General features: G+C 54.1%; 1 protein-coding gene across 1 annotated transcript in view; it reads right to left on the bottom strand.

The window, feature by feature from the left end:
• Positions 1 to 269: 269 nt before the first annotated feature.
• The window catches only part of LOC134390254 (collagen alpha-1(I) chain-like), a 75,687-nt gene continuing 63,129 nt past the window's right edge, over positions 270 to 12,827 (bottom strand). Inside the window, exons 5-6 of the mRNA XM_063113471.1 lie at positions 2,035 to 2,149; positions 270 to 1,273 (exon numbers count right to left, since the gene is read on the bottom strand). Coding sequence (XP_062969541.1) covers positions 270 to 1,273; positions 2,035 to 2,149 — 1,119 coding nt within the window. The remainder of the gene's footprint in view (positions 1,274 to 2,034; positions 2,150 to 12,827) is intronic.

Genomic DNA, 12,827 nt, shown 5'->3' with positions numbered 1-12,827 from the left:
AAAAAGTTCCGGGGAGAGGAGGGCGCGGAACACTCGGCCACGCACCCCAGCCCCGAACGGCCGCGGCAGGAGGGGGGCGCCGAAGGGCAGCGAGCCCCGCGCCCCGCGCCCCGCCAGTGTCCCCGGCGCACCCCGCTCTGCGCCAGGGGGCGCCCCAGCTCGGCGAGCGCGGGGTCTTTCAGCCCGTCCTCACTGCGGCGGGGCCGGGGGACGTCCCCGCGCCCCCTCCCACGGCTCGCAGTCCCCCTAGTCCCCCTAGCCCCCCGGTCCTAGCGCGGAGGCACCGCGGCCGCCCCCGCCGCCTCCTCCAGCGCGCCCCGGGTTCCCGGCGAGGAGAATCCAGCCGAGGGCGCGGGGTTCCCGGGATAATTCGCGACACCTCCGTCCTTCGGGACTAACCGGGTAGTTCCGACGCAAGCGGATTCCGGATTCCAGTTCCCTGCCGCGGGCTCTGTCCCGCCCTGAGTGTACCCGGTGGTGACTGCCCGACCGAACGGTCCGAGTACCGGGGTGGGGCGACCCCGCATCCGCCGGCGCCCCGGGCCTTCCGAGTGGCCGCCGGTGGTCGGGCTGCGGCTTCTCCGGGGACTCCGGGCTGCCCTCGCGGGGGACCCCCGCCCCGAGCTCCCTCTTACCCGGCGACGTTCCAGGCGCGGTTCGGCCTGAGCTCGTGCAGGGGGCGCAGGGCGGGGGCGGCCGGGGTCCCGACGCCCAGGTCCCCGCTCCCCGCTCCCCGGCCGCGGGCCGCTGCGGCTGTCCTGCCCCGCCTCGCCCGGCCGCCCGCCCGCTCTCTGCAGTAGTGACAACCGGTCCCGCTGCCCCGCCGCGATTGAGATGCTCCTCACATCCGCCTGCACGCAGCGCGCGCCGGCCGCTCCGAGGGCGATCCCCGCACACCGCGGCGCGGGGCCCCGGCCCCCGTCTCCCGTCGGGACGGTCAGTGGGTGGGGAGGGAAGGGCGACAGGCGACGGGGAGGCGTGTGCCGGGGGGACTCGGGGTGGGTGCACAGGGCTGTGACCCGGCGGAGTCCTACAGAAGTTTGGAGCGGGCGTGGCCGGCTTGGCGCCCCCGGAGCCCCACGGCGCGCGGGCTCTGCGGAGAAGTCCCGCCCACCCCGTGGCCTCCTGCGACACTCCCCACCCCCGTCACCCACGAGCTTTACGAGGCTGACGGGTGCGGGGATTGGCTGGAGGAAGGAGGGGAGGGGGACCTCCCGGACCAGCGGGGGGGCGGGGAAACGATTTGCTTCAGGGGATACAGATGAACGTTTTCCTGAGTCAAGGGAGAAAAGAAAAGCGGGCAGAACAAAAGGCAGGTTCTGGAGGGGAAGGGCAGGTGGGCGTGTTCGGCCCAGAGCGCTCGGACAGCCCCGGCCAGCTGTCCCCAGCATCGGCCCCTGCCAGGGGGTGGAGTCGGGACTGGTGCCCAGGGCTCTCCGCGGGCCCCATGGGGAGCAGAGGGAGGGCGGTGACGGACACATCGGGGAGCGGAGGAACAGTGCTGGCACAGGACCATGTGCCTTGGCTCCCAGATAGGAGCCCACCGAAAGGGCTCTGCCACAGGGACCCGGCACCTCCCCACCTGCCGCAACTCTGCTTTCTCTCTCTGGGGCATGGGGAGGGTCAGGAAGGGCAGGACGAACTGGGAGCCTGGGTGTTCCTCCTGTGCCTCATCCTCAATCCCCAGCACCCACCCGCTAAGACCTCAGGATCCCAGCTCACCAGGTGGGATTTATGCTGGGGTCAGGCCATGAGCCGTCCCTGGCTCTCCCAGCTCCCCCAGCCCCGCCCTCATCCCCGCAGCCCCCACCCGCAACAGCAGCTCCTGCTGCTTGCCTCCTCTTCTGCATACTCAGAATCATGAATCAAGCTTGGGTTTGGCCCAGGGAGTGACATCCCCCCTCCAATCCTGTGCGTGTGTATGTCGGGGGACCTCTCTCAGGGTTTCCAGGGCTTCTCACCCCCACACAGTCTGAGGAACCCGGGAAATTCCCAACACTTGCAGCAAATCCCCTCTTGTCCTCCGCCCCCAACCTCCAGCCCCACACATCACCATCTCTCCAGAAGCCAGGCCACTGCAATACTGCAGCACCCGCCGCTCCTTGCTGGGCTGGAGCTTCTCTTTAGAACGGCAGCAGCTTGTTAGTCGCTAGTCAGGACAAGCAGGGCTGCAGAAAAGCTGACTCGGGCATTTCCAGGCTGCGAGGGCGTGTGTGCCCATATACCTGGCTGGGGCCGCACGTGGGTGCTGGCAAGGGTGTGTGTTTATGTGCAGGCCGAGGGAGAGGACTGATGCCCTGACCCGTAGTCAGCTCTGCTGACCCCCCTCCATTCTCCAGATGGAAAAGGGGACCCAAGGGTCAAGGTTCAAGGTCTGATACTCAGCCAGAGAGAGCGCCGGGGATTTCTTCCCACATCCCTACACCCCCATATCTCCCCCCTTGCTAGTCTCCTACATGGAGGAGGGGACCTGTTACTTGAGATGGGGGCAGGCTAAAGAACAGTCACTACTGCTTTTCTGCTCCTCCCTGGGGAAGAAGTGCTTCTCTTTTGAAATGCCCCAAAAGGTTCTTTTGCTAGGAGGAGGGAGCAAAGGCCCAAATGTTCAGCAGGCTGGATTCAGGTTAGACTTTGGGATTGCCTGAGGCTGAGGGTTGGGGAGACCATCCTACCCCATGGAGAAAGCTTAGGCCTTTACCGATTGGAATATAGTGGATGCAAGGGGATGGATGAGATGACCCCCATGACTCCATCTGATAAAATGGATCAAAAGAGCCCTGAGCCTTACTCAAAGCTGCCTCCAGTAAAACAGTGTCTAGTTACAGAAAATAAAGCATTTCTGTAAAGCCATGTCTGCTCCTCCTGAAAATACCTATGTTTAACACATGCACTGCCTCCAGTGTACCCTTTCCCTCCTGGGGGGAAGTGGAATTCTGATGGAATATGGAAGGATCAGGTGACATTTGCACGAGCCGGGGGCTGGGTCAAGATGAGGGAGGCAGCTTGAGAAAAAGCAGCTGTATTCTCTCAGAGCCCCTTAGGCCCCAGAGGACACCTCCCCTGCCTGATAGGGGTGGTAACAACAGCCTTATAGCCTTGATTTCACTTGATCCTTACAAACAATCCTGGGAAGCAGCAGAGCAAGGAAGGGATAATTCTTTACTCCACTGAGGCAGAGGAAGCCATCAAAAGGTGGGTGACTCACCCAAGGTCCCGTGGTGGGTTTGGCATGGAGTTAGTGCATGAAGCTGGGTCTTGTGACTGGATGCAGATCCTTCCCTAGTCTACATGGGATGGGTGCATATCTATAGCGTCACCCTCTTCCCCAAGTGTTCTTTACATCCTGGTTCCCCTATGACCCAGTCTTCTCTTTGCAGGCTTCCTGCACCAGCATCTCCAGATTTGGCCCTCACCCACTGGCCAGCCTCACCAGGCACTGCCTACTCCGTCAGCCCCTGTACTCCAGCTGCACCGATCGCCTTGCAGGCTCTTTCTTGCCGCAGAGCCTTTGCACATGCTGTCCTCTCCACCCCACTTCACGCCAATCCTCCTTGGTCCTGCCAGTCTCTGTTCTCTGACCCCTCTCCCTTGTGTACCATGGACTTCTCCTCTGCAGCATTTGTCACCCTTGTCCTTTCTTGGTCTTGACCCCCCACTAGACGGTAAGCTCCATGAGGGTAAGGACCCCTGCTCATCTCACCCACTGGCACAGAGTAGGCACTCAATAAATATCTTAGTGGTGATGAGGCTCAGTGTCCTCAAATCCTGCTGTACACTGCGTGACCTTGGGCAAATTATGGAACCTCTCTAAGCCTCAGCTTTCTCATCTGCAACATGGGGACTTTCATGATAAAAGAGGGTTGTCGTAAGGATTGAGGGGATAATGTATGCAAGGGGGCTATGCAGTGTCATCCTTGGAATATCAGTGTTAGCTCCTGCTGGTAAAGAAGAATGGCTGAAGGAATAGAGGAGTAAACGTATTCCTCTGCTGTCAGCCTTCTCCCTAGGATGCTAACCATACCTCCTCTCCTTGCCCCCAACCCTCTCTCCTCCCCCGCCCCACCTCCCTTAGTGACTCCTGAGATCCTGACTTGTCCCTCTAGACTTCCCAGATAAAATGGACAGCAGCTGCAGCCAGCTCCTTCCCTCACCACCCAGGCTTCACCTCTCCAGGTCAGCAGCCCAAGCATAGGATTCTCTGCACTGTCCCTGAGTTGGCCTCAGGTGGCAGCACAAACCAACCACAGGCTTGGAGCCACAGTGTCAGAGCCAGGAGTGGCCAGGGTAGGGTTCGGGAAGCTTTAGCCTCCTTCATGATCTCTATCAGCATCCCCCCCAAGAGTCACCTCCAAATAAATCCACAGACTAAAATAAGGTCTCCTTGCCTTCCTTGCAATGAGTTGGCAACTCTTAAGCCCCTCCTCTACATAAATTCTGGAGCTGCCCTGGAACTCTGGGCTCTAATCCAACCCTGCAGGATCAGGCTCCTGTCGCCATATGTTTCCAGGGCTCGTGGATGGAGGGGTCACATAGGAAGAGGAGCCTTGAAGAGGACTTTGCAGTCTCCCCAGGATGGCTTCCCACTGCAATTCACATGTCCTCCTTTCTATCTGTCTGAGTTATCTGGGCCTTAGTGAAGGCTGCTGCTTGGGGGACTGACAGCCCCTTCCCACAGCCCAAGTCTGTGAGCACCCCCACTGCTGGTAGCCGGCAAAGCAGCCGGGGCTGCCTGCCTGTGTAGTGCGAAGGCAGCCTTGCTGGAAACCACCCCACCCCCAGGCCCCAGCTGAGTGAGGGGAGAGGGAGACAGAGGGGAGGAGACGACAAGAGGGCACTTGAAAAGCTGATGTCGTTCTTCACCTTGACCGAGTTCCCTCCCCACTTCAGACCTGTCCAAACAAAGTAATGGCTCTCAGTTCTTCCCTTCCAGAAATGCAGCAATTGGATTTCCGCAAAGAGCTTCTAAATCCTGCAGTCACCACCATGACCATCACTGGCGCTAAGGGAGACCCTCCCCCTCCAAATCACTGCACAGTCAGAACAGCTGCCCTTAGTGCTTGCATGGGGCTGTAAAACATAAAATCATTGGATTTCACAGCAGTCCTGAGCAGCAGCATGGATACTGTGGTGATCAAAATACAGGCTCCAAGGCCAGACTGCTGGGTATGAATCCTGGCTCTGCCACTTAGCAAGCTGTGTGATCTTGGGCAAGTTACTTGAACTCTCTGTGCCTCATCTGTAAAATGGGAACAGAAATAGTATCTACCTCATACAATCATTGTGAATACTATATAAGTTCATACATATAAAAAGTTTAGAACAATGTCCAAGACATAATAAGTGCTCAGTAAATGTTAGCTGTTGTTTTTATATCATTTTTACTTTGCAGATGAGGAAACTGATAAAAAAATAGCTGCTGTTTATTTAGTGCCTACTCTATGCCAGGCAGTTTATATGTGTCGGGGGCGGGGGTGGTGACAAGGAATCCAGGATGGGTTGCAGCTGAGACACGTACACATACATCAAACCTGAAGGGTCTGATGACACCCCTCTTCTGCAGTACGTGCACACGCGAACTGAAGATTAACGCTCCACAGAAAAACTTGATCTGTGTCCACAACTGGGCTCCAGACATATAGAGATGTTTTTGGCAGTTGTTAAATAGGAGTTCCTGATAGATAAATTGTCAAAAAGAAAGAATACAGCTGACAAAACAAGCCAGACTCCACACAGGGCTTGAGGGTGGCACAGAGAGCCCCTACAGGTTGGGTAGAGTGGCTGGCAATGGACCTTGGGTGCCCCAGCAATCCTGTCTGTGTGTAAACTGAAAGAGCTGTCTCACGAGCGAGCTCACTAAATCTAACACTATAGGGCCCAAGCAACCCCGCTGGGAGACCCTGCCCCTAGAATGATCCTCTCACCCAGGGAGGGATTGCCCTCACTCTTTGAAATAGACTGCTGTGCTGTTGAGGCTGCAGAAGATTGAAAGGCTTCATGGATGGGCAAATCAGCAGGAGGGGCAGGGCCGGGGCATCAGAGGCCACACTGATGTGGAACCTGACACACTGAAACCAGCAGCAAAGGCAGCCCAGATTCATATGACGGCACGTAAGTCAGATTTAGGGGGCTTCCAGAACACATGCTGGGGTGAAGCAGATTTGGAGGAGACTCGATTTAATGCAAGAGCAGGTAGGTGCTTGGAGCTAATGAGATTCAGACATTGAGATGACAATTATGATGACGAAGACAATGACAGGAAACATGTATTGATGCTTATACTATATGCAGGCCCTACTTTAAGTGTTTAACATGAATTTGTTTACTTAATACTTATAACAACCCTAAGAGAGAGGATTATTCTTATTTTCATTTTACAGGTGGGAAAACAGGTAAAGAGAGGTGAAATGACTTGTCCGAGGTCACACAGCTAGGAAGTGGGAGATGCAGGATTTGAACCCTGATAATCTGCCCCTGAAGCTACACTACAAACCCCTCTGCCATATGCCTTGCCAGTTAATATCAAGTGCCCTCATTCTTTAATCATAAACTGAACAGGGTTATGGACACTTGGATCTTATCTAATCCTTATAACTATATTATGAAATCTGTGTTTGTCCCCACTTCACAGCTGAGAAAACTGAGGCTCAAAAAGTGCAAAGGAGTTGCCCAAGTCTACATAGCTGGGCAATGCAAGAGCCAGGATTCAAGCCCTGGTCTGTGGGGCTGTAAAAGTCATCCACCTCCTGGGGAGTTTTGTGACTTGCCCCAGTCCACACAGCTAATGTCAGTCTCTTCCAGGCTGCTGCAAATCCAGCTCCCGTCTTCCCTGCACAGAAAAACAGTTTATCTCCATCTCCCACATAAGGGCTTTTCCTGGACATGGGGAGCACTTCCAAGTTCTCTCTAAACTCAAGCCAGATATGTGGACCATCTAAGAACAGATGTTTGGCAGAGGGCCCCTGAAGGGGAAAAGGAAGTGAAGAACAGCTCAGAGGATCTTCCCAGAGGATTCAAGAAGCTAAAATAAACAACTGCCATAACTGGGGGTGTATAAACTGCAGTCTGAGGAACTCTGCTTACCTGGGTGAGCCTCGTGTTCCAGGTAAGCCTGCCCACCTGTGGGTTGGGTTTCCAGCCTGCCGGAGATGACCACCTGTAGGGGCCGGGTACTTACACATGGCAACACTTCTGTTGCCACCTACTGGTCAGAAGCATAAGTAAAGGGCACAGCCCATGTGCATGACGTTCCCTCCAGTGTAGTTGGGTCCGTGGGGGAAAAGAGACACCCCAGCAGAGATCTTTCTGTCAAATGTTCATTTGATGTGCATTTATTGAGTATATACTGTGTGCCCTGTGCTCCGCTAGGCCCTGGGACACAATTCCTGCCACAAAAATTTGGAGGTTCACTGGGGGACACAGGCACATAAGCAGATAGTGCTGCAGCAGGGGGATAAGTGGTCCACAGCGGTGTGCACGAGGAACCCTGGAGCAAGTGCAGTCAGAGCCTCAGTGGGAGCAAGGGGAAAGCTTCCAGAGGAGAGGCTTCTGACCGGCTCTCGAAGTACATTTTGGATCTGGTCCTGAGGAAAGGGGCAGCTGTTCCAGGCACAGGGAAAATGGAGTGTTCGAGTGCGGAAGCAGGAGGGCCCTGTGCAGAGTGGGAAGCAGTGGCCGGGAGTGGCGCTGGAGGGACATCGGGGGCTGAACGCCAAGGGCCTTGTAAGCCAGGCTAGAGGGCCAGCTGTCACCCACACAGGCATGGTGCTGTCGGGAGGTCACGAGGGAGCCCTGGACAGAGAAGGGGCGGTAGCAGCAGGTTAAGGGAAAGACAACACTGGTCTGCACTAGGGGGAGCAGCGGGAGTGGAAAGGAAGGGGTGGCGTCGCACGTGTAGAAGGAAAACTCCAGCCGGTGACTAACTGGATGTGCGGGGTGAGAGAGGGAGTCGAGGATGGCTTCTGGGTCTCCGGCTTGTGTGACGGAAGGGTGGGGAAGTTCATTCAGCAGAAGAGGAAGCATGGGGGGGTGTGGGTGGTGAGTTTGGTGTGGGACGTGCTCAGTTGGAACCTGTGCCATTCAGGAGGAAATGGCCGGTGGGCACTTACACGTGCTGGTCTGTGTTCAGAAAGGAGGTTTGGACAAAGACATGCCTTTGGAAGTCATTGACTTGTAAGTCATAGAGAAAATCTTGTTCTGAAGATGCTAGTAACCTAACACGGGGCAGTGGCTGGATTCGATTCTGGGTTGTTGGGCTCAAATGCTGGTTCGTTTTCTTTCCGCCCCGCACACTCCTGTCTATCAATAGTTATCACCTCAAGTCTAAGAAGCTACAAAACGCTCTCAGACTACCTCTAATGTTTCCTAAAGCTTTCAGGTGTAAGTTTCCATTCAAATAGTCTACCCATTTTACAGAATTGGAAAGTTGAGGTATAAGTCACACAACAAGTCTGAATTGGTGTCCATCAGAGCCAACCATTCAACTGGAACTACCCCTGGGAGAGTTGTTCCCCCAGCAGAGGGTTGGTGGTGGTTGGTGCCAGGGGAAGGGGCCCACGGGGCCATGTGTGCATCTGTTGAGAGGACAGCCCTCACCCCTTTGCCTTGTGTGGGTGGCATCTCAGCTCAGAAGGATGGTACAGAAGTCTGGCTCCCTGGGGAGAAGCAGGCATATGTCAGTGTTTGTGGTCGCTATGGTTTGAATGCATCCCTCAGAGTTCACGTGCTGGAAACTGAATTGCCATTGTAACAGTATTAAGAGGTGGGGCCTTTAAGAGGTGATGCGGTATATTTTAAAATAGTTAGAGGAGGGGATTTTGAATGTTCTCACCACACAACAAATGATAAATGTTTGAGGTGATGGATATGCTAATTGTCCTGATCTGATCATTACACGATGTATACATGTATCGAAACATTACACTGTACGCCATAAATATGTACAACTTTATGTGTAAATTAAAAACAAAATAAAACTTTTAAAAAGAGGTGATTAAGGGCATGAGGGCTCTTCCCTCATGAGAGGATTATCGCTGTTTTCACGGGAGTGGGTTAGTTACTACGGGAGTGGGTTCCTGATAAAAAGGATGTGTTCAGGCCCCATTTTCTCTGTCTTGTCTGCTTGCCCTTTCACCCTTCCACCATGAGATGACCCTCACCAGATGCCCAGTGCATCTCCTGGACTTCCCGGCCTCCAGAACCGGGAGCCAAGTAAACTTCTGTCCTTTGTACGTTACCCAGTCTGTAGTATTCTGTTATAGAAGCAGAAAACGGACTAAGACAGCGGTGATGGCAAAAAAGGAACTCCTGAGGCCATGCCCATGTGAGGTGACAGGGACATGTCAGTGGGTGCAGCCTCCATCTTTGCTATTCTCCGAGGGTCCACCACGCAGACCCCCTAAGCTTTTCATCTCTCATTTCTCCCTTTGGGTTGCCGGCACCTGCCTTTCTGCAGGACACCTGTCGCAGGTCAACTTTAGCGTATCCATTTGTCTTCCCTGACACCTGCATCATCAACATCAATGGATGTAGTGCACAGTGACAGGGGCCCCATGACTGAATGGCTGGACCTCAGGGCCAAAGCAGGGGATGGCTTGCTGCAGGGTGAGGGTTCTCAACTCTTCTGTCCATCAGAATCACCTGAGGAGCTTCAAAGAAAGATGCCCAGCCCCATCTCCCAGAGATTCTGATTCAATTAGCCTCCATTGGCCAAGGGTGAGACTGACTGCTTTGATGGAACAGCCATGGCTTCAAAGTCAGACCTGGAATCATGGCTCTGCCTGGGGTTAACTGTGTGACTTGGATTAATTACTTAAACTCTCTGAGCTCTGGTTTCCTTCTCCTGCATTCATTGCCAGTTCACCTATGATAACCCATATAAAGCACAGTGCCTAGACCTTAAGTTGGCCTGTGATGCATATAATTTTCCTTCCCACTTCCCACCTCCCTTAGCATTTAGATTTCCTCCTGACCTAGCCTTGCAAGTATGTCCCCCAGCTCAGCAACCCATGGAAAATATACCCCTCCCAATGGCATAATTTTACCCCATTTCTTTGCATGTATGGCTTGACATCTCAATGCCATTATCCTAACTGGAAATATTCAGCATCATCCTTTTCTGGCTGCACCAGCCAAAATGATGCTCTCTAGCCATCAAGACCCTTCCCCAAATGGCCTCATCTGATCACTCCAACTCCCGTGCCTCTGCCCCTGTTATGATCTGGAGGTTTGTCCCCTCAAAGCTCATGTGGATGCTTAATCACCAGTGTGGCAGGGTTCAGAGGGGCATTTAGGAGATGATTGGATCATGAGAGCTGTGCCCTCATGAATGGATTAATTCATTCATGGATTAATGGGTTAATGGATGAGGGGCACTGGTGGCTTTAGAAGGACAGCAAGTGAGCACATTAACACACGTTCAGCCCTCTCAGCATGTGATATCCTGTGCCACCTTAGACTCTGCAGAGAGTCCCCACCAGGAAGAAGGCCCTCACCACATGTGCCCCTGGACCTCAGACTTTCCAGGCTCCAAAGCTACGAAAAATAAATTTCTTTTATTTGTAAATTACCCAGTTTCAGGTATTCTGTTATAAGTGACAGAAAATGGACTAACACAGCTCCCCAACACTGACTCTCCTGAACCTTCCAGCGCAGGTGTACCCTCATCATGCCTGCTTTCCTGCAAGTACCCACACAGGTACCCGGAGGGCCTTCAGTCCGTCTCCTCCCTCATCACCCCAGTCCTCACTGATGTGTCCTCACGGACACACAGTTCAGCAGTTCTCCAGTTCTTTCTGTTCTCCAGTTGCTGTACTTGTGCCACCAAAGGGTTTTGTCCTGTACCTTTGCAGTAGCCCCCCTCCCCCTGCCAAACACCTAGCACAGTCTGGGCACATGGTAGGTGCTTAGTCAGTCTTGGCTGTTGACCTCGATGGGGATCAGAAAGAGACCAGAACCTATACACCCACAGACCATCCCCAGAAATTGGCGATAGGGCGTGGGGTATATCTCCACGCCCACTTCAAACAAACGCTGGCCTTGTTTTCCAGGTAGGGAAACAGACTGAGTGCTGATTCCTGGAATGGGGGCAAGGGCTCCTCGGTTCTGGATGCTGCTGTGGTGAGCCGTGCCGTGTGACCCTGTCACCACCACTCCAGAGGCCTCTGTGGGTCACCACAGTGATTATTTCTACTCCTGAAGAGGAAGTTCTGGTCTGGGAGGCTGGGATCGTGGGTTCTGGCTCTGTCCCTGGAACTACTTTGCTGTGTGACCATGGCTCAGTTATCCTCCCTTTGGGGTGACATTGCAGGGCCCTGAAAATCCTGTCTTTATCAGAAGGGTCAGTGAGGTGATCGATGCAAAGTCTTCAGGTGGCCACAGGGGCTTCCGGGACCCTGGCAGCCTGTTTCAGGCAGTCCTCCTGCGCAGGGTCCTGCCACCCCCTCCCATTCCAGGCCCCAAACAGGGGAAATTAATTGGGCGTTCAAGTCTCTTCCCTTGCCCAGCCACAGCTGAGCTTACGGGGGAAATTAGGGTGACATTGGTGCAAATAATTGAGTGTCTTTCCCAAAACAGTCTTCAGGCCCCAATGCTTTAGCTGCTGCTTAAATGAATGAGCTAATTAACTTAACTAATTGCTCCCGAGGACTAATATTTTCAGTCACATGACCCAAAAAGGCACATTCTCCATTGCCACTCTGCTGCCCGCTCTCCCTGACGGACCCGCTTTCTGCCAAGCCTGTGATAGCTGCCCCCGCCCTGCCCAGTCTCCACTCGGACCAGCCATGTATCTTCGGAGGCACCAGAGCTCCTTCCTCCAGCCTCTCTGTCGACCTGACTCCAGACTCACCCCTGTCAATTCACTCATCCATTCAACAACCTTTTGTTCATTGTCTACTTCATGTGTCAAATGCTGTTCCCAGCACGGGGCAGTCAACAATAAACAAAAGCAGACAAGGTTGTGCCTTCATGGGGTTTTTGGTCCACCTGGAGAGATGACACTAATCATTGACGCCCCCGCCACCACCACCACACACACACACTGTGCTATGACTAGTACCACGAAGGAGTGTGGGACAGAGCTCAGATTTCTCAGGGTGACCAATGACGGCTTTCTGGAGGAGGTGACACTTGAAGCCTTGGTGCAAGTTTTGAACTGAGTTCTCAGTTGAACTAAGCTTCAAGGCCGTACAGAAATTAACTAGGTGGGGGGAGGGAAGCGCGTTCCAGGCAGAGGGACCAGCTTCTGCACAATCCAGGTGAGAGACTCGAATGGCTGGACAGGGTGTTGGAGATGGACAGAAGCAGAGGGTTCCAGAGGGAAGAGGAAAAGTGACTGGCTTCGGTATTGGATTGGACATGAGGGGAGAGGAAGAGGGGGCATTAAGAGCAACTCCTAAGCTCCTGGCTGTGCTGCTGCCTGAATGGGGGTGTCACTCACTAGGACAGAAAACCCTGAGTCAGACTAGGTGTAGACAGGTGGGTAAGAGCAAGAGTTGAATGTTAAGATACCTCAGAGGCATCAAAGTGGAGATGCGGAACATGCAGACGGATAAATAAGCTGTACTCAGAAGGGTCTGGGCCGAAGACACACATCTGTGAGTTGTCTCAGAGGAGGGACTGAAGCTACAGGGTGTGGCCATCTCAGAAGAGAAGAGAGCCTGGGAGAGGCCTTCAGGAAGCCTGAATCATTCACCTCAGACCGCATCCCCAGTAGACTTGGTCACACACCTCATGTTTACAATGTCATTTTGCTCTATTTTTCTATGTCAGAGCCATTTCAGTTCCCTCTGTTTCCTTTATCTGCTGTTAAACCAAGAGCTCATCAAGCG

Source organism: Cynocephalus volans, chromosome 11, assembly GCF_027409185.1.
Source record: "Cynocephalus volans isolate mCynVol1 chromosome 11, mCynVol1.pri, whole genome shotgun sequence".
Lineage (NCBI taxonomy): Eukaryota > Metazoa > Chordata > Mammalia > Dermoptera > Cynocephalidae > Cynocephalus > Cynocephalus volans.
The sequence above is the reverse complement of the archived record's forward strand: the minus strand, read 5'-3'. Positions and strand labels throughout refer to the sequence as shown.